The sequence below is a fragment of the Delphinapterus leucas genome, chromosome 7, assembly GCF_059928025.1.
Source record: "Delphinapterus leucas isolate spDelLeu-1000000601 "Yukka" chromosome 7, BTC_Dleu_Yukka2, whole genome shotgun sequence".
NCBI classification, from domain to species: Eukaryota; Metazoa; Chordata; class Mammalia; order Artiodactyla; family Monodontidae; genus Delphinapterus; species Delphinapterus leucas.
Genome location: NC_143135.1, coordinates 4,614,057 through 4,640,891, shown reverse-complemented (window position 1 = coordinate 4,640,891; position 26,835 = coordinate 4,614,057). Strand labels below are relative to the sequence as shown.

At 51.0% G+C, this 26,835-nt stretch overlaps 1 protein-coding gene across 1 annotated transcript in view; it reads right to left on the bottom strand.

Annotated features, from left to right (window-relative positions):
- CPT1A (carnitine palmitoyltransferase 1A) overlaps positions 1-26,835 on the bottom strand; it is a 64,081-nt gene that overhangs the window by 30,639 nt on the left and 6,607 nt on the right. Inside the window, exons 2-10 of the mRNA XM_022591161.3 lie at positions 16,308-16,461; positions 13,592-13,731; positions 8,615-8,786; positions 6,629-6,730; positions 5,686-5,823; positions 4,696-4,773; positions 3,243-3,350; positions 2,154-2,241; positions 1,180-1,375 (exon numbers count right to left, since the gene is read on the bottom strand). Of these exons, the coding sequence (XP_022446869.1) occupies positions 1,180-1,375; positions 2,154-2,241; positions 3,243-3,350; positions 4,696-4,773; positions 5,686-5,823; positions 6,629-6,730; positions 8,615-8,786; positions 13,592-13,731; positions 16,308-16,448 (1,163 nt within the window). The 5' untranslated portion in view covers positions 16,449-16,461. The remainder of the gene's footprint in view (positions 1-1,179; positions 1,376-2,153; positions 2,242-3,242; positions 3,351-4,695; positions 4,774-5,685; positions 5,824-6,628; positions 6,731-8,614; positions 8,787-13,591; positions 13,732-16,307; positions 16,462-26,835) is intronic.

Here is a 26,835-nt window from a genome sequence, read left to right as displayed (position 1 = left end):
GGACAGCGTCGGCGCTCAGGCAGACGAGATGGGCGATGCCCCACGGGGGGGCCTCAGGGTGGAGCTCACTGAGCCTGCATCCCGCCCCGCCCCACCTCTGCCCAACTGGGTGCCCCAATGACACTCAATCAGCACTGGGGACCCAGGGCTCATTCCCCAGGACACACGGCCCCTCTGTTCCAGCTGAGTCTCTGCCCCCCAGAGATGGCCAACCACTCCAGCTTCTCGGACTGAGCCTGCCTTCCTACTAACACTGCCTGTTTCTGGTCCTCAAGCAGCGAGGATCTTGCTTCCAGGAGCCCCTGGACCAGAATGATCGCCCAAGTCTGCTCAGGTCACGCCAGCCTAACACGGTCCCTTTAACAGCAGCCCATCACAGAATCAAGCCCAAGTGCAGCCGGGCACACGGGACCCATCCCACCCGGAGTTCCGGCGCCCCGACCCCCTCCACGGCTCCCAGCACCTGCTCCCCGGACGCCTCTGCGGCCTGTCGGTCCCCACGGCTCACTGCCGGCCTCTGTGCGCCCTCGCCCGGGCATCTTCCTCTTCTCCACAGGTTGGTCACTCACCGCCGTACTCCTGGTGCTGCCCTAGCGGTGGCCGCACTGCTGACCTCAGGGGTCCTCAACCAGGGACCATACTGCCCCCAGCGGCCCTGGGCAAAGCCTGAAGACAGATTTGCTTGCCACGCTGGGGGTTGCTACTGGCATCCGGTGGGAGAGGCCAGGGATGCTGCTTAGTGCCCTACGGTGCACAGGACAGGGCTCCCCTCCGCCACCTAAAACAGACTTATCCAGCCCCAAAGGTATCAGAGCCGAGGTTGCACAAGCCAGGTCCTCAAGCTTCAGACGAGGCAGGAAGTTAACCCTAACACAGAGGCCCTGGTTAAACATGTCTGTTTCTAGATTAAATATGCCGCAGCCCGGGGAAGACGCCTACCTCCTTCCTTGTGTCACGTGCCCTGGGACCCGTGCACGTGCACACCTGCCTGTCCCACGGAGATGCCCAAGGGGACCTGAGGGTGGGGGCAGAGCCCGCTCCCGGGGGACAAAGCCAAGCCAAGCACTGCAGGTAGTGGACACACCTCCCTGCCAGATGGGACCCTGGGTGAGGACAGCACTCGGGGCACCCGCCCCCGATGGCCCCCAGACACAACGGCATCACGGAGGGGCTGCACACCTGTCTCCCGCCGTGAGGGCCGCCAGCTTCGCCTCGCCAGCCTGGGGCTCCGACGGGTCATCCAGGATCCTCTGCATCTGCTGTTCGATCTCGCGGGGCTTCAACAGCCGGCCGTCGTGGTAGAGCCAGACCTTGAAGTAGCGGCCTTTGTGGAACACGACGATGTGCCTGCTGTCCCTGAGGTGCTGGAGGGTGTCTGGGGAGGGGGTGGGGGGAGACAGAATCCGGAGGCACCCGGTTAGGGGAGGGGAGAAGACCACCCATGACAGCACCAATTCTTCTCCCCGCATCACTCCGCTCAGCTCACGAGTCCACTTCCCAAAGGTCTGCAGAGGACTTGGGAGAGCACCCAAATCGAGAGCTTTGGGATCAGACAGGCCTGAGTGCTAAGCTCTGCTCGGCCGCTCACTGGACGTGTCCCCTGGAGCAAAGGACGCAACCCTCGCTAAGCCTGAGCCCTGGCGGGCCTGGGATGGACCCAGGCGGTGCCATTGTCTCTCCCTTACATTCTTGAAGGTGTCCCGGCTGGGACAGATGTGGCCCCCCTACGCTGGGCAGTGGGAAAGGAGGGGGGTCATGTGTCCCAGGTCAGGCTGCCGGAAATGAGCTGCTGAACCACAAATCTGGTTTCCCTGAGCACGATCCAGGGCGCTTTCCACCATAAGCCCTGCGTGGGAGCCAGAGCAAAACGCCCCTGAAAGATCCAGATGAAGAAATAGGAATATTCCTAACCCAACCTAGAAAAAACTCCACCGTAAGACAGCCTTCAACCGAAGAGAAACTGAGGTCTGAAAATCAGTTAACCGTCCAGGCCTCAGAAAGACAAAGGAAATTCAACAGAAGGAAGGTTGACGGGCCTGAAATCTCTGAAATCTTAGAAGGTCAGCGCTCATCAGTGTGGTCTCCTCCAACAACTCCTGAGCATACGGATGGAATGTTCTGATTCCCAAAGGAACCCCGAGCAGGTCACGCACCTGTTTCCTCTCCTGGGATCCGAGAAGTATTAAACATTCGCTCCCACTGGGCGGAGCAGAGCGGAACTGTAGATCCCAAAAGAAAAATCTGTAATAGAAGCATGTTTCAAACAAAAATCCGAGGAGCAAACCCAGTCCACACATTTAAATGCTGGATTTCTTTTCTGTGCACATAGCGTGGCTGGACTTCATCTTTTCCAAACACTATAAAGAATGGTGGCTCCCTGGGACACCGTGCTGCTCTGGAGTCTGCAGAACCAGGCCAACGTACAACATCCTGCTTCTTATTCCTAAATAACACACCCTAAAGGGTCATTTATAAACTGTCACTTAAACCAAAGGGGTATTTAAGAAAAAAAAAATGCCGGCGGGGGGGAGGGATAAATTGGGAGATTGGGATTGACATATACACGCTACTGTATATAAACAGATAACTAATAAGGACCTGCTGTATAGCACGGGGAACTCTACTCAACCCTGTAATGGCCTACATGGGAAAAGAAGCTAAAAAAGAGTGGATATATGTATATGCATAACTGATTCAATTTGCTGTACGCCTGAAACTAACATAACGCTGTAAATCAACTCTAATAAAAATTTTAAAAAAAGAAAAAGAAAGAAAAAATGCCTCCTCGTGAGTAGCTAGACAGCTATATTATTTCCTTCACAAGCAAGTGAGGGTTTCTTCGTAGGACAGACTGCAGAACTAAAATACATCAAACATATATCCATTTAGGATACAGAGGAGAATTAAATCTCTAAGTAATTATGCTGAGTGAAAGAGGCTAGACCAAAAAAAAAAAAAATGCATGTTGTAAAATTCCATTCACAAGTTTTAGAAGATGCAAAGCTAACCTAGAGTGACAGAAAGCAGGTCAGGGCGATGGTGGGGGCAGTGGAAAGGGACACCAGCGAACTCTTGGGGGCGGTTCACTAACTCGACTATGGCGATGGTTTCACGAGTACAGAGATATACATCAGTATATCAGAACTTATCAAACCGGATGCTTCAAACGTGTGCAGTACGTCAGTTACACCTTGATAAAGCTGCTCGAAAAGAATTTTTTAAAAAGCAGTTTGTTTCCGTACCGGTTTGATTTCCTCCCGGTCCAGTTTGCGTCTGTAAAGCAGGATGGCATGGATACCGTTGCCTGCTCTCGCTGCCTGAATGTGAGTCGGCGTGATGTACAGCAAATCCTGATACAAGAAAACACACGATAGCAGGGAGAATGTTCATAGGAAAAGACAGGCGAACTTCAACACACAGTTAAGATATTTCTATACGTGTGTTAATGACATCTGCCCTGCTGGAAAAGAAATCATTTTCATTTTCTACACTTTTTCAGTTTTATTGTGCTCACGTTTCAAGCCCCCAAATAATTCTTGGGCTAGGAAAGGTAACAGTATATTTTAAAAGTGAATTGTAAATAAATATAACTCAAGCCTAAAAAAAAAAAGATAACAGCGTTTCACCCCAATTATCCTCATAGAATGCATAAAAAGGAAAGCAGATATTAAAAGGAGCAATGAGATAATTAGGAAGTTTTCTGAATGAGAAGGAACCAAAGGTTAAAATAACCTTTTATATAGAGCAGTGCTTACAACTTTCTAAATGTGGGGACACGTTTCTAAGTGTCTACATTTTTCAAGTCCAAGGGATGCTTGTCTCAACTATATTCTGAGAGAACCTATGTGCAGGGCTGCCCCTGATTACGTGGGAAATAGGCACCAAAGTCTTCAGGAACAAAAGGGCACCAGGTGGACAGCTCACTCTCAAAAAGTAGTCTTCTGGGCCACACCAACAATTTTTCTCTAAGTTTGCGATTGTTTCCAATGGAAAAAAAAAATTTTTTTAAACAGTAGAAATTTTAAAGGAGAAAAACGGAAAAAGCAAACATAGAAGAAGGTGGAAAAACTCAAAGGAAGCAAAGAGCAGAAAGAAAGGGAAAGACAGTTTCACCAGTTATTTAAGGCCAGTTATTAGACCCCAATGAGGTGCTTCTAACAAAATAACAGGGTGTGCTCTGCAGACCACCTATGGCTCAAAAGGCAAGAAAGACCGAGGAGATGTGAAAATGACACTCAGTGCAGCGCCCCTGGCGTCCCAGGGCCCAGAAGAACAAAGCTCAGCGTGCGGGCAAACTCTCAGCCGACCCACAGACCCTGAGCTTTTCGGGGTGGGCAGGGATGCGATCATTCGCCGCTACGCAGGCTCCGCCAGGAAAGCAGAGGGAAGGAGAAGAGGGAGAGGTTCGCTGCCACGAGGAAAGTCAATTGCCACGAGAGCACCTGTGCGATCCGAATTTCTCTGCAGCAAAATTGGTGGGTGCCTTGAGCTGCCTGGCGATTCCAAAAGGACATCCACGAGGCTCTCCAGTGTGCAAAGCAGGTCCTGGGCTCCCTGCTAGGGGCGTGAGGCCTCGGACGGGGACGGCAGGGCCAGAGGAGCACGGGGAAACCCACAGCGTCCCCAGGCAGCCCACAGGGCCGGGAAGAGGCCACCCTGGTGCGTGGTCTCCATCAGACACCGCTCGGGACTCACCATCGCGTAGTAATTGCTGTTCACCATCAGTGGCCCTCGTCCTCGGAGGTAGATGTACTCCTCCCACCAGTCACTCACCTGTCAGGTGCACACAGGAGAGACCAACCGACAGGCTTAACCAGGCTGCCCAGGGCGGAGGCGGGGTGCGGGGGGGCTCGGCGAGGGTGCATTTCGTGCTTTGTCATGTACGTTTGACATCATTTCTCCCTCTCTTGGGGGCCAAGACAGCCCTAACTAGATGGAATGCAGAACAGTGGGAAGGAACTGGAAAGCGGTTTTATTTGAGTCAAGACATAGCTAGAAGGTAGATCACCTTCATTTTATAGAGGGTTAAAAAAAAAAAAAAGACCAAATGGAAAAGAAGGGATAAATGTCGGACTGCTAACATTTCTTGACCATCAACAACACCCCAAACCGCCCCACAGACTGCTTCTCGCCTTCTGCTGCCAAGCCTCCCCAAGGCAGCCACTGACTCAGCCGTGCTCGGTTCCCTTTCAGAGCCACACAGGGTCCATGTGTGCTGTCCTCCCGACGTCCCCTAGAAGGCCAGCAACCTCGTCCTAACCACATCCACAACCTCCAGGACCCAAGGATCACGATTCCCTCACTTTGTAAAGTACATACACATACAGAACAGTGCGCATCTAAGAACCTAAGCGTACATGTGAAAATGTTTACAAACTCAACATGCCCATGTAACCAGCGCAGGATCAAACTCGAAAGTGACCTGCCCCACCCACCGTGGCCTCTGGCGGGTTTTCTCCAGCCACCACCCGCTTGCAGTCCCACCCACCGGGTGTGTCTGGGTCACACCTTCTCCTCCAAGCTAGCTGTTCCTCAAAACCTCAACCCCCCCCTCCCCCGGCCTCATTTCATCAGCCAATGTCTCCTCCCGCCCGCCATGCGCAGGGAAGCTAGCTGGCTCATGGAACAGATTATATGCTCCTACAGAAAATTCCACCAAGAAAAATAGCGTGTATGTATACTCACATAATTGGTAGCCCACCAGGACTTCAGCTTCAAATACCACTGCAATCTCGGCCCGAGATTGATAGCAAAATCTTGTGCCAGAGCTGTCATCCGTGTAAAGTCTCCTTCCTTCATAAGAGGCTTCACAGATTCCAGGTACTGGGGTTGATGGAAAACACATAAGCCTAGTTAAAACAGATGGTTTCCTTCCTCGTGCCTTAGAAAAAGGCAGGTCTTCACACAAGGTAGCTAACTCCAATACTAAAGGATGTTTTAGGTCAGTGATAACTCAACAAGTAAACTTTTTTGTCCTTTACTGGCATACAAGCTCCCAGATCTTGAATCACCACAAAACTCATCAAAGTGGATTCTAGGACTGACAAGATCGAGGTTTGATCGACAAGGAACTTTCAATGTGTATTTTTTTCTCCGTCATCTGGTCCTTAATAAGAGCTCTATTCTCACCTAAGCACCTTCACAGGTGCCAATGAGATGGGTGGGGAGGCCCTGAGAGCCAAGGGTAGGACCAAAGGCTGGTGTTCAGGACACCAGGACGGGAAAGGAGCCAGAATGATAGGGATGGAGAAGGTCACGCCACCAGGTCAAGGCCAGGCCTCCAGTTCAGAATTTTCGGGGTCCCCACGTTGATCTGCTCTGGCCCTTGCAGGTAAGAGCAGGCAGGTAGCAGTTCACAGCACTCAACAGCGTCTACCACGTGCATAAGCGAACTTACGGGACACGAAACTGCTGCTAGGCCCTGAGTTTGCCATGAGATTTTTTTTTTTTTTTTCCAGCTATGCCGTGGGGCACGCGGGATCTTAGTTCCCCAACCAGGGATCCAGCCCGCGCCCCCTGCATTGGGAGCACAGAGGCCTAACCACTGGACCGCCAGGGAAGTCCCATCGAGTCACAGACCTTAACGTTTCAGAGCGGGCGTTCTGGGGACGTGTGAAGCCGCACCTACCCTGTTGACGGTATCCTGGACGGCTGGCACCGGCAGGCGTGGCAGAGACGTCTGGAAGCTGTACAACATAGGTTTGCGGCCTGAAAAGATCTTGACCATACCCTTAAAAAAAAAAAAGGTACATTCTCAAAGACGAGCTCTGTCAGAGGTCCGAAACCAGCTCTCCAGGATATACAACTTGCCGACCGCGGACTGATTTTCTGTGCTGGTTCATTTCCTCTAGTCCATTTTCTGCCCCTACACTTGCAGGCCTCAGCAAACAAGTAACCCCAAATAAGACCCAGGGTGAACGAAACCCTACGTCTGACAGATGCCTGAGACGTCCTGCCCCGTCCAGGCGGTGCTGTTCCCGGGCATCCTGACACTGGGTCTGACTGCACTTCTGCATGGCGGGTAAGTTCCACCCACCTACTTCTGCAAGGCCCTCGGTTTCGGGATTGGCTCCCGGGGCTGGGAGAGGGACCTGGACCTGGAGCCAAGTGCAGCCCCTTCGGTCAGTATCAAGCCTGGTGGATGGCACATACTTGCCTGCTATAGTCTGGAATGATCTAAACTTGCTGTGATGACTGGTCATCTCATGCAGACCAGACTTCAAAGGAACTTCTAGGGCTCACAGTGTGTGTGTGGACAGGGGGGTGATTCTTGATGTCGAAGAGCAGGTGGGACTCACCTGGACACCAGCCATGAAGGCCACCCTGGGGAAGGTCGTTTACCTTGCTCTGTAAAGTGTGGAAACCATCTCAGAATCTCTCCTGGGAGTTGAATTCTACTTCTCTGGAAATCAGAAATCTTATGTCCAAGCAACAGCAGGAAGTCGGTTCGGGAAAGAGTGAAGCTCAGGGTGTATGGTGGGCTTGGGCACGAGGGTGCCTGTTCCTTTCACAAGGAGCCCCAGGGGATAGCATTCAGCCACCGATGAACCCATCACGGGACAAACCTCCACGCACATGGCCGGTAAGTGACAGGCGGACTAAGGGCTGAGGTGAGCTGATGGAAGGTACTAGAAGCTAAGGGTGAGGCAGCGAGTCCCAGTCAACTGGTCGGCTAAGGTTAGAAAAGCTACAAAGAAGCGGACGGATGGCACTTTTATTTGATGGGTGACATGGATGAGAAACCCAGCAGACATTAATACCAGACGTTCAGAACACACTAAGATCGTTAGAGAAAAAGAGCGTCTGGCCCAAACAATGAGGCACGTTGAATCAGAGCTCTCTGGCACTTACAGGGCAACGCTCAAGTCACCAAGGGGACTGTAGAGCACAGGGAACTCTAGTCAACACTCTGTGGTGACCTATACGGGAAAGAGTCTACAAAAGAATGGATATATGTATAATGGATATATGTATATGGATAACTGACTCACTGTGCTGTACACCTGAAACTAACGCAACCTTGTAAATCAACTACACCCCAACAAAAATTAATTAAAAAAAAAAAAGTCACCCAGGGGAAAAGGCCCAGCGAGGACCTTCCTTTCAGAAGTAAAAGCCTCCCACACCAGATGTGGAGCTGACGGATGGGCCAGGCACAGAAGGACACATCCTGCGTGGTCTCACAGGTCCGCGGAACCATGGAAGCAGCAAGGAGGGATGGGGGCTGCCGGGGGCTGGGGGACACGGGGCTGCGGGATGGTTAAAAGGGACAAGGTTTCAGTTCCAAGAAATAAGTACGTCCTGGAGACCTACCCTAAGGCATCGGGCCTGGAACCAACACTCCTGTGCTGGACTCTTCCAAATTTGCTAAGAGGGCAGATCTCATGTTAAATGCTCTTACGGCCAAAGGCAAGAGGCCTAAGTGGGGCCCGAGGAAACTTCTGGAGAGTGGGTAAATCTGTGGCCTTGGCAGTGATGAAGGAGTCACAAGTGCACACTTATCTCTGAACACATCAGGCTGTGACAGAGCTACGGCGTCGCAGGTGTCAGGCATACCTCGAGAGAGCGGTTTAGAAACATCTACCAGTTGTGCACTGGCGTGAGTTTGCATTACCATCCAGATCTTGGTGGCGCGGCTTATCTTGCCGTGCTGGGCGAACATCCAGCCGTGGTAGGACAGCAGCACCTTCAGGGAGTAGCGCATGGCGATGATGAGGGCCACCCACAGGCCCGTGCCGAAGAGGACGCCGCTGACCACCTTCTTCGTCTGGCTGGACATGTAGCCACTGCCGAGACAAGACCAGGTAAGCCACAGGTTCGTCCACGCGGAAAGGAGGCCACGGGCAATGGCGCCGAGAGGCGCCACATGCTACAAGGTGGGTGGTCTCCTGTGGACACAGCTGAGGCCACAGACCCCAACTGGAGCCAGGCCTTATCAGGGAGACGACAACCCGTGTTAAGCCAACTCTCAAAAGACTCAGCCATCTTCCTCCTGGATTTGAGATAAACCAGCCGCACCTGCTTTGCTGGTCCTCGAAACAAACCAAGGCTAACTGCACACTGGGGAGCATGTGGACAACTTCCTCCAGGCCCGGGAATGAGGACGGAGATTATGGCGGAGGCGGCAGCCCGTCCACGATGAGAGCTCAGACCCAGGCTGACCTGCTTTCTCCTGGGCTGGGAGCCGGCAGCGATCCTGCACCTTCCCTTCCTGCTACTCATGACACTTTTTCCTTAAACACACCTTGGGATTTCACCAGGATGCATAAGAAACGCAGATCAACTGGCACAGCTATTACTTCAACTATTTAGATCAAAAGAGCTTGTTTTCGATCTGGGTAGGAACACTTACCACGAATACACGTAGACACTGATGACGTAAAATGATCATTTAAAATCGAAAACTGACAGAGAAAATGTTTTCGTTTGCTAAGGAGAGGAATATATTATCTGGTAAAGATGGGACTTCAAAAATGAGAAGAAATGGAGCCACTCATTCACCTTTGTGGGCTGTAGTTTTAGTTGTTTTGGAAACCACAGTATATTTTCAAAATAAAAATAATTTAAATAACAAATGCTGGCGAGGCTGCGGAGAAAGGGGAACCCTTACGCACTGTTGGTGGGAATGTAAATTGATGCAGCCACTGTGGAAAACAGTATAGACGTTCCTCAAAAAAAAAGTTAAAAATAGAACTACCATATGATCCAACAATTTCACTTCTGGGCTTTTATCTGAAGAAAATGAAATCACCCCATGTTCACAACAGCACTATTTACAACAGCCAAGATATGGAAACCTAAGTGTCCACGGACAAACGAATGGATAAAGAAGAGGTGGTAGGTATGTATCAATACAATGGAATATTATTTAGCTAGGAAGAAAAGCAGAAAATCCTGCCATTGTGACAACATGGATGGACCTTGAGGGCATTATACCAAGTGAAATAAGTCAGACAGAGAAAGACAAATACCATATGATATCACTTAAATGTGGAATCTAAAATATGACACAAATGAGCTTTTTAATGAAACAGAAACAGACTCACAGATATAGAAAACTATAATATATACATGTATATATTCCTGAATCACTTTGCTGTACACCAGAAACTAACACAATATCATATCTTAACTGTACTTCAATTTTTTAAAAAATGTTGAAAAAAGAAAGACACATACTGGACAATCTCAGTTATACATGAAATCTAAAAGACATTTTCAATTTGTAACTATATTTGGTGATGGATGTTAACAAAACTTTGGTAATTATTTTGCAATATATACATATATCAAATCATTATGTTATACACCTAAAAACTAATACAATGTTTTACATCAATCATATCCTTAACCTAAAGGTTTCGCCAATATTTGGAAATCACCAATTAAACATCTTCTCTTACTTCAGTAACACAGAAACGAAAAGTAAAATACTGGCAAAACATCTGCTTCAAAACGTATCTTTCTATAACCTGTCAATTCTTGCATTCAAGTTTAACTGTAGTCTCTACTTTAAACCTCTACCTTCTTTTCTGATGGTCTAATCTACAAGCAAATTTGGATTTAAGAACCTTTCTTTCAGACAATCTATGCTTTAGATTTCTAAGTCCTATGTCACTGAACTTGGAAAAGACACACCCACTTGATTCACAAAAATCAAGTAGTATTTTTACATTAACAAATGATGTGTTCAGCATTTTTTAAAATATTTTTTTAAAATTATTTTTCGGCTGTGTTGGGTCTTTGTTGCTACATGCAGGCTTTCTCTAGTTGTGGCGAGCGGGGGCTACTCTTTGTTGCGGAGCGTGGGTTCTAGGCACACGGGCTTCAGCAGTTGTGGCGCACGGGCTTAGTTGCTCCGCAGCATGTGGGATCTTCCCGGACCAGGGCTTGAACCCGTGTCCCCTGCATTGCCAGGCGGATTCTTAACCATTGCACCACCAGGGAAGTCCCCCAGCATTTTTAATATATATGCATACAGGCACTTTGACAGCAAGCACCAGCTTTAACAGCTTTCTGTTAAAGGGCATGCCCCTTCCGAGGCTGCAGGGGATGGGCTTACACAGAGCACGACGTACACCTGCATTCAGGGAAGCTGCAACCTCAGGACGTTGGGAGCCCTCTCCAGGAAGACTTTGCAGAACAGCCCTTGAACCTGGAAGACGATGGCCCCTTCACCTGGTCTTTCTAAATTTGGGCCAGGGATGGCCCAGTTTACCGCAATTGGTTTAGAGGGACAAAGAAACAAATCTTATAAAGACCCAGATTAGAAAGGGCTTTAAATAGGCAACACTTCTAAATATAATCCAGTGCAAAGAGACAGCCCCCACTCGAAAGTAAATTTAAAAACTGTGTTAAACCCAAGTAGGCAGGAAATCGGAGGTGAACTGTCTGCAGGGGGCGCAGGCCTGCGGCTCCCCGGAAATAAAGGAGGGGAAAAGAGAGGCTGGGGCAGGGAGGTGAGAGTGACAGGGTCCCTGCCTGGCTTCCCGGCCCCCAGACAGAGCAAGGAGTCGGGCAGGCGTCCAGCACAGGCGTGCTTCCACTGCAATGACAGGGCTTTGTATCCTGGGCCCTGCGGACGCTTATAAAGGCAGGAGCCAGCGATCCCGAGGTGGCCAGAGGCTCCGAGGGACTCAGCTGGACTCTCGGTGACTCTCGTGTATCCCTGGACACCATGAATATGGAGCAGCTTTCAGGAGTGAGGGGCACCCGCTCAAAGCAACGTAAGAAGATTCAGACCTTCAACTTAAAACCACTTAATCATTTCTTTAGAGTGATCGGAATCAAATTCAGTCCTGAGCTGGGAGCTTTCCTTTATGTCACATTTGGCCACGTTACTTTCCTGTTCTTTTCTGAAAGAACGATATTCAAATCCAAACAACCAACTGATTTAGTAAAAGGCCCAAAGTTCATCTGTTTAGCTCAGGCCCAGCCCCGACCCTGTAGCTACGGCCCAGGGACCCCGTAGACACACCTGGGATGCACCCCATCCCTCACAGACCCCACCTGCCTCCCAAAACCCGTGGCGCAAAAAGCAAAGCCCAAGCACGGGACGAGGGCTTGGGGACTATTATTTCTCTAGTGACAGACGTACAATGTCCTCCGGTGTTAACAAGCAACACAGGGATAGGATCAAAGGCTTGGCGGGGGACAGCCACAGCCGAGCTGGAGGCACGAGTACTTTCCAACCAGAAGATAAGAATATGTCTTCCACGGGACTTCCCGGGCGGCCCAGCGGTTAGGACTTGGCGCTTTCACTGCCGAGGGCGCGAGTTCAATCCCTGGTCGGGGAACTAGGATCCCGCCACAAGCTGCTTGGCACAGCCAAAACAAACATTGTAAGTGTGCCTTCCAGAGCCACGGCCGCCATCACAAATGGGGTAATGGAAACAGCCCTGTGTATGTCCCATCATTTGGCCACTCAAACACCAGTAAGGCAGAGGTGCTGTTTTTTTGGGTTTTTTTTTTTTGCGGTACACGGGCCTCTCACTGTTGTGGCCTCTCCCATTGCAGAGCCTGTCACGCAGGCTCAGCGGCCATGGCTCACGGGCCCAGCCGCTCCGCGGCATGTGGGATCTTCCCGGACCGGGGCACAAACCCGTGTCCCCTGCATCGGCAGGTGGACTCTCAACCACTGCGCCACCAGGGAAGCCCCCAGAGGTGCTGGTTTTTTGCGTTTGCCTGGCAAGAAGGTTCTCCGAGGGGAGGCTCAGGGCACGTTGAAGGAAGCACAGGTGTCCGACCACGCGGAGCTGGGTCTGGATTCCAGCTCCCCACTTCCCCTCTTTGTGACTCTGGGCAGGAATCCGCACCTCTGAACATTTCCTCACTTTTTCATGTCGGAGACCCCTGGGAGAGAGGTCACTGCAGCGCAGGGGCCAAACGGCAGGAGAGGCTACACGGGAGCCAGGGCCACCCCCAGGAACGGAGGGAAGAAAGAGGGGCTCCAGAAATGCCCTCGAGGGCACGGCCAACATTCTGGCATGAGACCCCAGGCACCACGTAGCTTGCAAGAAAAATATCAACCCAAGGCCCCGCCTGGCCGAATATCATGGTATTAAAAAAGCTTCTAGAAAAATCTACAGCAACCAGGAGAGAGTGTTGGGGTCCCCCCGGTGTTCTAAGCCAATCAGACAGGGAGCTGAGGGGCTGAGGTCTCCCCAGAGCCCCCGACAGCAGTCAGTTCCCGGGGTCCCAGAACTCCAGGACGGACCCCAGTGCAGGGAAGAGACCTTGTCCATAACCGGCTCCTGGGGCAGAAATTCGTTTTGAGGGTCCCCCTGGCCAGGCTAACTTGACTGCCACTGCTGGCCCCCACCTCGGGCCCTGACATGTCCTGGCGGGTACCCCAGGACCAAGGCTGCCCTTCTTGTCCCTCGTCTCCAGAGAAAGGGCCACAAGGGTCCCCAAACTCCCGAGGGGACCTTCATACCAGTCCAGGAAATGGGGAGAAAGCCGACATGACAACCACAGCAAAAGCCTCAAATTGAATCCACAACAGCCATGACGTGTGAGAAGACATGAAAACGTCAGCAACAAAGAAGTCAGTAACTCCTTAGACGGTTGGAGATTTGAAAGGGTTACTTACGTCCTGTCAAGGGTCCGATTGATTTTTGCAATTACTCCCAAAGAGGGGTCGATCTTGGTGTACATTGTTGATACCACGCCCACAACCACGATGAGCCAGCTGGAGGGACTCGCCGGGTATACGCCGGTGATGATGCCATTCTAAACACAGACACGCACGGCATGAGCAACGTCCCTCCTGGTGGTGGGGGCCCGTGAGCTGGCAGGCAGTGGAGGGGTGGGGGGTCTGCACACAGGGGCAGCTAAGCGGCCACACTATCACTACTGGAAACGTTCCCCAGAGCCTCCAGCCCCCAGCTACTCCAACTTCTGTCCAGCTCCTTCCCTTCCTCTACTTCTGAGCCAAAACCCTTCCTAAAACAGTTCCCCCAGAGAGTGACCCCAGGACATTAGACTTACCCGAAGCACTAGTTTAACATACAGATTCCCGAGCTTCACCCAGACTGACTCAGGACACTGGCCACCTTGCCAACCACAATGTCCTCTCCCCAACATGCTACACCCAGGATGCCTGGAGAGCCGCCCCCCCAACTCCAAAACCACCCCTCCTGCTGCTCCTGAATCAGACACCATTCAACCCGAGGTATTTCCAGGAAACCTCACTGCATGTCAAGAATTTGCCGTAAGATGCTTCAGCCAAAGCTCCCCCAGCCTGCCTTCAAAAAAAAAAAAAAGAGCAGTGGAGGGGGAAGGAAGACATATGACCCAAAATTGGCAAAATGTTGACAGCTATGGAAACGAGCAGTGCAGCTTTATTACCCTCTTTACTTTTGCGTATGTTTCAAAACTTCCAATTAAAAAATCTTGGGACTTCCCTGGCAGTCCAGCGGTTAAGACTCTGCACTTCCAATGCAGGGGGCCCAGGTTTGATCCCTAGTCGGGCAACTAAGATCTCGCATGCCACGCAGCGCAGGCAAAATGTTTTAAAAATTTAAAAATAAATAAAAAAATTTTAAAAAATCTTACTGAAGCCATGATAATAGTTAAGATAATAGATTAAAAAACTCTCAAAGCTTTATCTGAATTCTCTCAGAAGAGACTTACACATCCCTACATGTTATTCTCATTATGGAGAATCACAAAAGATTTTAAACAAAGTGGTTGGGTGCAGGGGGGCCTTCTGGTGTCCTCTGAACCGTTCTTGTAAAATAAACAGGTACATACGTTAAATTAAAATGGAGGGAGGACGTTTCTAGATTAAAGGTCTCTGCTCACCACATCCCCCCGACCGGCAGCAGCTATGCAAGCCTTCCCCCTGCTTCCTCTGAGCATCAGATGGTCCCCTAAGGAACCACGTGGTTAGGATGCACCCTTGCTGTGCACTGTCTGTTTTCGTACGCTAGTTTTGCCCCCTCGGCAGTACCACAAGGTTTTTAAAGTCCAGGAACAACGTCTACACTGGGTTAAGACAACGGCCACACCTGGGCACCCAAGCTTCTACTTTCCTCCATTTGTAGGTAAAAGGAGGCGTCCCAGCAAGGTCAGGAGCGCAAAGGGCACTTTCCCCTGTAGGTGGCGCCCTCCTCCACTTCGGGTGGGTCATGCTGCTGGCGCCCACAAGGGACCAGCGTGACGGGAACATGTACCTGAGCCCCAGACCCCTCTGTCAGAGCCCGGGAACACCTGTCCAGCCTGGCCAGGTCCCAGGGGCCGGCCCACTGTCTGCCTGGTCACTGTTCCCATCCACCCTAGCTCCTGGGCCTTTTTTTTTTTTTAATATTTATTTATTTATTTATTTGGTCGCACTGGGTCTTAGTTGCAGCTCGCAGGCTCCTTAGTTGCGGCAGGCAGGCTCCTTAGTTGTGGCATGTGAACTCAGTTGCGGTATGCATGTGGGACCTAGTTCCCAGACCAGGGATCGAACAGGGCCCCTGCATTGGGAGCGTGGAATCTTACCCACTGCACCACCAGGGAAGTCCCTTTTCAACAGCCTGTCTTGGAGCTGCCCTCTGAAGGGAAAACTGGACAACAAATACACAAACTGGGGAACAGCGGGGCAGACACTTCTGGTGCACTTCCATCTTGTTTGAATTTTTTTAAACATGCATTTGTCCTTCTGTGGTTCTTATTTTCTCTTTTTCGGGAGAAGGAAGGATTTATTCCTACAGGCAGCAGGTAAGGAGCACCCCGGGGATCTTCCCCAGCAGTGTTTCCCTAAACAGCACAATTGGGGAAGTTTTAAGCGAAGGGTACATGCATGTTCATGACTTTTGTAATTTTTTAAATAAGTGAATTAAAAACAAGACACGTGCTTAAAAACAGTGAATAAATGTCCACTCTTGCAGGTAAACAGAATTGAGAACATGAGTGGTTAACTGTATTTGCACTTACGTGCATCTTTTTCAACGCTGGACTATTTTATTGGCGAGACTCCTGTTAAACTCGCTGCGGTTTCACACAGCTGAAAAACAATCCTTTTCCTACAAGGTGTAGAGGGGGTTCTGGACTCGGAGCCCAGATGTGGAGTCTAGCCTTTATTCTGCTTCTTCCGAGCAGGTCACTTACCCTCTCCAATTTCCTCACCTGCCCTACGGGGCCCCGATTCACCCTACCTGCCTTACAGAATTTCTCCAAGAATTCAGCGAGGCAATCCATGGGAAAGTGTTTCACAAGCCTTAAGGACCATGGAAACATACATGATGTGTCAACTACCACTCTGACACGCTGAAACTTCAATAAAGGGAATACTGTACAGATTGAAGCAAGTGTCTGAAAACCTTGAATCTGATGAACTTCTTCTTCCAGGAATGAAGTCCAGACAGATAGATCTGCCTGAGGGCCTCGTGGCTCAGCCGGAGGTCGATTCCGTCGGGAGTGACCGTGAACTGAAAGGCCACGGCTTGGTGAGCCTCCGCCATGGTTATCGAGCTCCTGGAAAGACAAGGGGAGAACGTAACACAGAGGGGGCACTGACCGGACATTAGAAAACCTCTAACTTGTAGAGAAGCGTAATCCATTCTGAATCTGATTGTTTCCTCCCATTTGATAGATTAGAAGTTTTTCATTAACACACCCGATTCTGTGATTAGCCATCACCCCTCCCCTGCTGGTCCAGCTAGATACAGACAATTGCGGCCTCTGCTTAGAGGCGCTGGGTGGTCAGCAGAGTCCAGGAGCGGGAACCCCTCGTTCCTTCCTCCACTACTTGCCATCCACCCATCTCTGCCACCCAGTCTACACCCGGCTGACCCAGGAAGCCCGGGGAGGTTTAGCAACTTGCCCCGCAAATGGGAGGCAAATCCCATTCCCACCCACCAGCCAGCCTAGAGGCTGGCACAGAAAAGTCCACAAATGCGACCACAATGGCCCCTGATCCCTTATCTTCAGGGATCAACGGTGGGAAAACAGGACCAACGCCAAACACCTTGGCCTCTGGTGCGCATGGGGCTGCTGCCCGAGAAACCCCTTCAGGCTCCACAAAGGACTCCATGAAAAGCAGACGCACAGAACCCTCAGGGGGAGGTGGGGTGTGGACAAGACAGGCTGGGCCTTCCTCCTCAGAGGCTGCAGAAATCCAACTGCCGTCAACAGCCAGTATCACGTTCCCTCCCCCGCTGCAGGCTTGGCCCTCCCTGCGGGCTTCCCTGCCTGGCAGAGGCAAGTGCATTGCATTTCCCCTGCTGGGTATATCTGGTCTCCCTTCACCTGCTTCCTTGGCGGGATCCCGCCTCACCTCTTCCCTCTTGGCCTCCCCAGCACCAGCCCCTCTGCCAACCTTCTGAAGGCGGGCGATGGCACCACCTCCTCCTAAACCGTGTGCCACCAAGCACACGTGGATAAAGAGGAGCTAAAAATCCAGAACAAACCAGAATAAAAAACCAAAATTGTGAGTGCGTGTATCCCCATCGCATGCTATGTCTCCTTTTTTTACCCGTGTAATAAGCCCACTGGGGGCAGACGTCGGACCCGTCAAAATCAAGGGTAAGGCGGTTTCAGAGACACCCAGTTACAAAAGTCAAACTAGCTTAGTCTTCAGCAAATCAGGACAAATGATCTCAACTTTCACTCACTGGTTTGTTCAACAAGCGTGTGCTGACTGCCTCCTATGTGCCAGCCGTAGGGAGGATGGAGGTCCCCCTGCCCTCCTGCAGCTCAGACAGGGGGCGGAAAGAAGAGGGAGTGACAGAGGGGACCTCCCAGGTGACATGGAAGCCCAGGAGAAGGATCGGCCAGTGGGCAAGACTTTCAGGCCTGAAGGCAGACCTGGGAAAGGGCTGGAGGTGCAGGGCGGCTGGGCTCGAGGTGGGCGCTAAATTCAGAAAGGGAAGCCCCAGAGGCAGTCGGGTTTCACGCTAAGGGCAATGGAAAAGTATCCCAGGGCTGTGAGTCAGGGGCGTCAGTTCCTGTGTCTGTGTCTGTTCTAAAGAAGACCACTCGGGCTGCTGTTTGGAGCCGGGGCAGGTGGGGTGAGGAAGCGAGACCAGTACGAAGCTGGGGTGGTCTTCCAGGAGAGCGTGGTCCAGAGTGGGCACACTGGGGACGGGGAGGGTGACCCGCTCCAGACAGGTTTCGGAGGTGCCCTGGGGCTGGGGTCTGAACCGTGTGGGCTCCACGGAGCCTCCACACACAGAAGGGCCACAGCGCGGGGTGGGCTGGGAGTGGAGCATTCACCCCGGGATGGACTGGGGCACCCACGTTGAGATGCTGGGGCAGAGGGGGTGGCTGGGATGGGCACCCGAGAGCGCTGCTCGGATGACCTTGAAAGAAAAAAAGCAAGTCGGCGAAACTTGCATCCCACTCACGGAACCTTGGCCTGGTGCCATCTGTCCAGCATTCAAGAATAGTTACACGTTATTTGGGACTTCCCTGGCGGTCCAGTGGTTAGGACTCTGTGCTTTCACTGCTGAGGACCTGGGTTCGATCCCTGGTCAGGGAACTAAGATCCTGCGAGCCGTGCGGCATGGGCAAAAAGAAGAATAAAAAAAATTACACATTGTTTACCTGGCACAGAGCAAACGTCCAGAGCCTGGCTGACTATGAAGACAGATCCCATTTGAAAGCAGCATGACTCTAAGCAAAAGCTCGCTACAGGTAAACTGAAAACGCTGAAGACATTTTCAACCAACAGCCGGAATCAACTTCTCGAAAGCTACCCAAGTGGCTCTTAAGATGTTTCCAGAACCCGAAGGTTAACTCAACCCCTCCCCCCATCAAAGCCTTGGGGTGAACACGAAGCAGGTCTTACAAAGATAAGAATTCTGCACAGCATGCATCACAGCAAATAAAATTATGTGACGACTGGCTACCCTGTCAATGATTTTTTTTAATTAATTAATTAATTTTTATTTTTGGCTGCATTGGGTCTTCATTGCTGTGCGCGGGTTTTCTCTAGTTGCGGCGAGCGGGGGCTACTCTTCATTGCGGTGCACGGGCTTCTCAATGCGGTGGCTTCTCTTGTTGCGGAGCACGGGCTCTAGGCGCGCGGGCTTCAGTAGTTGTGGCTCGCAGGCTCTAGAGCGCAGGCTCAGTAGTTGTGGCACATGGGCTTAGTTGCTCCGCGGCATGTGGGGTCTTCCCGGACCAGGGCTCGAACCCGTGTCCCCTGCATTGGCAGGCAGATTCTTAACCACTGTGCTCTACCAGGGAAGTCCCTCAATGATTTTTAAAATCTTTCAAGGGCTTTCTGCAGAACAGGAAGGGATTATTAATGGCAGTAGACTAAATGTAGTGTTTGTAGCCAATTCTCTCCAAAGGTATGTGTCCGGTGTTTGCTCGGGGAGCTAACCTCTGCTGGGCAGGGGCACACAGACAAGGATATTTACAGCCTCCGTTTCTGGAGGCCTTTATCAGAACTCTTTGAAAAATAGATAATTAATAAGGGCCTATACTGTAGAGCACAGGGAACTCTACTCAGTACTCTGTAATGACCTACGTGGGAAAAGAATCTAAAAGAGTGGATGTATGTATATGTATAACTGATTCACTTTGCTGTACAGCAGAAACTAACACAACATTGTAAATCAACTGTACTCCAATAAAAATCATTGTATTATTATTATTTTTTTTTTTTGGTCACACAATGTGGCATGTGGGATCTTAGTTCCCCCACCAAGGATCAAACCCGTGCCCCCTACAGTGCAAGCATGGAGTCTTAAGCACTGGACTGCCAGGGAAGTCCCTAAAAATTATTTTTTAAAAAAATGAAAAAACTCGGAATTTAACTAGTGATTTGCTTGTTTTGATTGGTTCAGACTAAAAACCAAATAGAAGAGTCTTAAGTGCCCTCTAGGTGGACAATTTGTTTTTCTAGTTTTGCAGGAGCCAGGATGATGATCGTGAGCCGGCCTCCCCCGATTTGAGCCAGAAGCAGGAGTTAGTGAACCGGATGACAAGGGCTTGAGAAGCTCCCTCTGCAAATCTATCAAGTGAAAATTCCACCCTCGATTTTGGCATCCACAGCCTCGCACTTGCAAACATTCAGCCTTGTAATACTGCCCCCTGCAGCCACCAGGACAATGCAGAGCTTTAGCTGCAGTAAAATACCACTTCACACCCACCAGGACCGCCATAATCAAAAGGATGGGTGATAACAGGCGCTGGAGAGGATGTGGAGAAATCGGAACCCTCGTGCACGTCTGGCCGGGATGTCAGATGGCACAGCCCCTTTGGAAAAGTCTGGCAGCTCCTCAAACGGTCAAATGTGGAGTTACCACACGACCCAGCAATTCCACTCCTAGGCTCATGCTCATGAAAACGTGTGTCTGCACACAAACCTGTACATGATGTTCACGGCGGCATTATTCATAATAACCAAAAAGTGGAAGCAGCCCAAACACCCTCCCGCTGATGAACGGGGGTAAACAAAATATGCCCTATCCATACAACAGGATGCTATTTACAGGCAGTACGAAGGGATGACGCGCTGACACACACCACCGCACGGGTGAACCTTGAAAACACGATGCTGACTGAAGGCAGCCAGACACAGATGGCCACGTATTGTACGATTCCACCTATGGGAAATGTCCAAAACAGGCACATCCACAGAGACAGAAAGTTGCCTAGGGCCGGGGGGAGGTGGGGGTTAAGGAGAGGAGGATTTCTTTGGGGGGTGATGAAATGTCCCAGAATTGATGGGGGTCCCAGCTGCACATACGTGTGAATATACTAAAGTCACTGACGTGTACACTTGAGGTGGGTGGATGGTATGGGATGTGAATGATCTCCCAATAAAGCTGTCACAAAAACACCGCTGTCTCATGAAACAGGAGTGTTATCTATTTAACACTCATGCATCTAAACCTTCTCTCCTCAGACATGTAATTCAGGTGGGTGCATTACTACTCCTTTCCCCCGATTTGGCCCTAGTTCTGCATTCACGCTAAGGACCCCTTTAAACAACTGTTACTTCATAACCTTAAGAATTACTATTAAATGCTTTTAGGTGTCACGTGATATGGTGGTTATTTTCTAAAAGAGCTGCTGTCTTTTTTTAATGTCAAATCACCAACTTTCTGATTCAAATTAAATTCTATGCATTGCTTCACCAATACACATGGAAATATAAATATATGGTGTATTGTACGTTATCATTCATCAGGATGAGACTTTTTGCAGGTGCCTGAAAACAACTGTTTCAAATATAACATGCACACATTTTACAATCAAAGTTAGAAAACTATTTTTTAATTGAATGGTAAGAGCTGCTATCTTTCGGCGATACATACTGAAATATTTACCAATGCACTTTTATCTTTTATCATGTTGGGATTTGCTTCAAAACCACTGGAGGTGGGGGAAGGATGGACAGGGGTAGGAACTGCCATATGTGAGAACTGGTGAAGCTGGGCTGTGACCAAGTGAGAATCCTCATGCCTGTGCTTTTTTTTTTTTGGCGGGGGGGCCATGCCACATGGCTTGCGGGATATCTTAGTTCCCTGACCAGGGATCGAACCCGTGCCCCCTGTAGTGGAAGCACAGAGTCCTAACCACTGGACCGCCAGGGAATTCTCGCCTGTGTCTCTTCTGTATGTTTGTCATCTGCTCTAATAATTGCTTAAAATGTGTTTAAGGAAATAAAACACGTATCCACTGCAGCCGGTGCTAAATCTCCACCCAGAGACCAACTTTCAATGGCTGCTCACCCACCCAACACACCTGCAGAAACAACAAGCAAGGAAGGGCGAGGCTGCCTGTGGGGTCACTGCGCCCCCTGCCCTGGGGCACCCTCGCAGGTCATACCCCCAGCTCCCACCTTCCACCCAAGCCAGGTGGGTGTGGGTGCAGCCTGAACACACTGCCCTGCCTCTCCCACCTTGGAGTCGCCCCGAAGCAGCAGCTGGAGTAATTGATGAAGACACAGCTACCATCATTTCCCAAAGGCTGACCGTGGCCGCTGGAAATGAAGCATCATCTCCCCTGGGTCGCTCGCCCAGCATCTCTAAAAATGGGGACCTTTTTCTTCAAATGTAAACACACAGGAAAGGTTCGTGGATAAAGCCTTTCAACCCTCTTCTTCCTCCCTTTGGCCCTGAGGGGTGGAGGGCTCCCGACCAGAGTCTGAAAACCACCGTGAGAATGGTGCGAACCTTGCCAACAGAGAGCCAAGCCGCTCCTCCGGATACTTCCCTGCAGTCAATCAGGTCAGCAGCCCCGCAGAGCTGGCAAAAATGCCTGGAGCTGAAGGGCAACTGCTGATGAATGGCCTCCCCACTGCTGGCAAATCTCTCCTTGAAACACCTCCAACCGCCTGCCATGCCGGGAGAGGCCAGACCTGCTCCAGGTGCAAGGAGGCACGCCAGTAATAAACTCGTGGAAAATCAGGAATTATGAGGACCGCAAAAGAGCCCCAGTGAACTTTACTGTATTAACACAGCAGGATGTTTTCTGTCTTACAGCAGGAGATACTGCCAACGCACGAGAGCAAGGAATCACACCTACATATCCCCTCCCGGAAGGAACAGATACTAATACTTCGCCATGTGGACCGGAGACTGCCTTGTCCCCAACTCTCCCCTCCTGGCCTGCATCCCTGGAGCCCCGAGGCGCACCAGCCCAGGCTGGCACGGCTGTCCTGTCACTGTCAGCACCGCTGGGAACCTCAACACACCAGGAAAGGAAGGGCCCTGGGGCCAGCTGGCAGGCTGGGGCCCGTGTCTGGATCCGGGCCACTTACCCCGGGCAGCCTCTTCTCTGCATCCCTTCCACCTTCCAGGGTGAAGGCAAAGGGCGCGCTAGGGGACTTCCCTGGCCGTCCAGTGGTTAAGACTCCGTGCTTCCACTGCAGGGGGCGCGGGTTCCATCCCTAGTCGGGGAACTAAGATCCCGCATGCTGCGCGGCACAGCCAAAAAATTTTTTTAAGAAAAGGGTACGGCAGGGCCCCAAGGGCCAGGCGAGCGGGCGGCACCCCCTTCCCGGCTTCCCTGGGCTGGCGCGGGCTCTGCCATGCCCACACATGGTGTGCAGCTAAACCCTGAGTGTCCATGCGCCAGCCCCCTCTCCAGCTTCCTCTCCCTTCCAGGTAAGGTCACAGGTGCATAGACTGTTTTACCAGTGCATCTGCTGAGGGTCCTCTTCCAGCCCCTCTGCACCCGGGATTCAACCACCCACAGGGCCCTGCCCAGGGCTTTGCCTTGTATCTGTGCACATTAGTCTCTCTCCAAACTCACCTACACTGATGCCAAAACCAAGTCAACTGAAAACCCACCTTGCATCTTTCCCGTATCCTCCCGGCCAACTCTCTCCTTGAAACATCTCCAACCGCCTGCCATGCCGGGTCACGGACGGGCTAGGGCAGTCCTCACTCCATCCCTCACCCCATGCTGGCCAGCACCAGAACCTGCTGTTCTGGGAAGGTATGCTGCCCCTCTCCCCCACTACCACTCCACCTGGGTGGAGAGCCGTGGCTTCCTCAGGGACCCACCCACAGGATGTGCACCTGTGCCCCGGATTCTCGGGAGGCTGGAGAAGAAAACACACCAACTGTCTCCACTTCTGCACTCGGTTGTTCTCGCAAATCATCACTGGGCAGCTACCAGAGGCCCTCGGATAAGAATTCTGAACTGGAGGGAACAGGGGGACAGTGGAAGAACCTTCTGGAAGTGCAGGCTGGCTGCTCCTCCCTGCTGAAGGTCTGGCTAGGTGGTGGGAGAAGGCCCCTTGGGGACTGTTCTTGGTGTGAGGCCACCTCCTACAGTGCTCCGCCAGACCAGGTCGGGGGTAAACTGGAGGTGGCCGCTGGTGGCAGCAACCCCCCAGCTGCGAGGAGACATCCAGAAATTGATCCAACATGCTGAAAACAAAGCCCTCTCTGTGTGCGTGTCGGCCGTGGGGCTACGGACGCATTTATTTCCCCTGGGAGGACAGAAATCACTTCTGGCCGCATCAGGTGGAGAGCGCCCACCTGGAGCCCCACCTGACGGTGATTGTGCACAAACCTGCCGGCCCGGGACACACCTGGGCGCTGCTGCCCGCCCTCCCCCCCACCCCCCGCCCAGCTGAACGTGGTGGGAACCATGCGATGGTGCCGCCTTAGAAACCAGGAGGGCCACTAACGGAGGGAGTCAGTCACCAAGGTCCGTGCCAGAGCACTTCAGCACCTTATGCTAATCTGCTCCAGGAAAACCGCCGAGATCCAGAATAAGACACTGGGGTTGAGAATGGCGACGTATTTACTGCAGCTTTTAAAATGCACACTTCTGGTCTTGAATTACGCCGCTATTCCCGAGGCCCTCCCAAGCTCAGTCTCCTGGTCACCTCCTCTTTGGCCAGGCCCAGGTCATGCCCTGTGGCCTGTGAACTCCGACTCAGAGCCTGGATGCCTCTGACCTTTCTCGATTTCCCTTTTCCTGCTTCACACCTAGCTTACAGCTCCCCTCGCCCAGGTGCCTGCCTCGGAATGCACATTCTGGAAGCACAGGAATTCTACCAGTTACATTTAGCCATTTCAGCTGCACTTGCTGGCGAATGACTTTCACCTGTCAGTTATTCGTTTAATCTCCCAACATAAGCTGTAAAGCTCCCCAGGACACGAATCCTTGTTGAATTCTCTGAACAAACCATGAGCCCACAGACAGTTCTCCAACAGTGAATGTGAAGTGAACAATTTGGGGGGGAAATGCTGAAACATCTCATTCAATTTTGGTAAGACTACCTTCATTTTAACAGCCCAATGCCACCCTCTAACTCCCCGGCCAATAAATTGGTCTGTACTTTGTTTGTCAAATATGTTCACTTTGCCGTCTTTCTCCACAACCAATTCCTTTTAACAAAAGCCTTTAACCTCAGAGGTCAGTGGCCTGCAAATCGTAACACTGGTCATGTAATCAAGAAGTCATCCATAAGGACTTCCCTAGTGGCGCAGTGGTGAAGAATCCACCTACCAATGCAGGGGACACGGGTTCGAGCCCTGGTCCGGGAAGATCCCACATGCCGCGGACCAACTAAGCACGTGCGCCACAACTACTGAGCCCGCGTACCACAACTACTGAAGCCCACGCGCCAAGAGCCCGTGCTCCGCGCCACGAGAAGCCACCGCAATGAGAAGCCCGCGTACTTCAACGAAGAGCAGACCCCGCTCGCCGCAACTAGAGAAAGCCCACACGCAGCAACGAAGACCCAATGCAGCCAACAATAAATAAATAAATAAATAGATTAATTTTTAAAAAATCATCCTGTTTCCCTCAAGGGCATCTGGCCTCCTTCAGAGCCGTCCTCCTCCACCGCCCCCCCCAGGTTCCGCAACAGGCAGCAGGAAAGGAGGTGAAAGGTCACCCAATGGAAAGTGCAGGGCCAGACTTCAAAACAGGCCCTGGGAAAATTGAGGTGTGAAAATCACCTCTATAATATAAAACAAACAATAAAAACTGGCCATGTGACAGCAGGTTTCCAAGAAAACGGTCTTTACAGCATATAATATATAATAAATTATGTATTGTCAGAAACCTTTCAAAACAGTCATGAAATGAACAGATAAGGAGAGAAGTAGGTAGTAGGTAGATAGATAGGTAAGGCATACAGATTAATTTTTGTGCTTTTAACAATGAAGATACAAAATATTCTTTCTCCCAAAGTCTTTGGCATATGCCAGCCAATGTGATCCGTATTTTACCTGCATTAACCCGTTTAATTCTGACTGGAACTCTAGGAATTGGTTACTACTGCTATTCCCATCTACAACTTAGAAGACGGAGGCTTGGATGTCAAGAAACTTGCCCAAGGTCACAGCTAGCGAACAGCAGAGCTGGGAATCAGACCCAAGTCCAGCTCCAAAACTCATGTTCTTACCTACCAAGTTAGGTGGTAAGTACTCCACACAAAGTTCTACTTAAAATTCCTAACGTTACAACACAGATATAAAATTAGGTCACTCTGTCGTAACCAGAATGATGTGACTGCAACCAGCAGTAAAACTACAGTAACTACAAATACAGCGGGTGCCAACTCTAAAATTATTCCCATGTTCCAGTATTTCCAGTATTCCCACTAGAATTGCACGGTTCACAGGCCCACAGGAGCGGACCCTGCCTTCTATTAAAATCCACCTCATCTAGAGGCAAACAGCTGAGCTGGAAATCCTCTGAGAAAAGGTCACCCACAGGAAGCGACAGCTTAGCGCAGCGCGAGTGCCGGGCAGGGTCTCCAGGAGCACAGCCTGTATCCCTCATCAGAGTGAGGTTGGATGACACTTGCGCTGCCACCCCCGGAAAACCTCCTGTGAGAAGCCAGGGCGGGCAAAGAATCAGCAGCAGCATCTTCAGCGGGGGGCAGAGCAATTATCTTACCATCTACCACATATTCTTCCATGGTCTGGTGACCAACGCCTGGGAGGGTTCAGCTACCAAAGCTGCTCTGCCCTCCAGGACTGGCTCCAACTTGGGGAAAACCATGTTCCTGCCATACGTGACCACCAAGGTGGTACCCAGGTTTACCTCAGCACTGCCACCTGAAGCACATCAAGGAAAGTACCAGGAAGGTTCTGGAAAGGCTTCACCAGCCCAGGGGTTCATGTGTCTTCTCAGGTTCCTTTTTGCTCTTTAGTATTTAGTATTCCTGCCATTTTGCTGTTAATGAGGGTGAGAGGTTAGACGCAGGCAAAAATTAGCAGTAACGGGAAGAAAAACTAAAAGGGCTCCTCTCCACTAGAGTGTGGGCACCCCACCTCTCTGCACACCACGGGCCAGTCCTTATTTCCTTGGAGACATGATCCTCTGTAATTGTGCTCTTGTGTTTGTTCAGCAAGTGTGTACACAAACAAATACAAATTATTCTTTCCCTAATCTGAGGCAGGCATCTTAGAAGCAAGA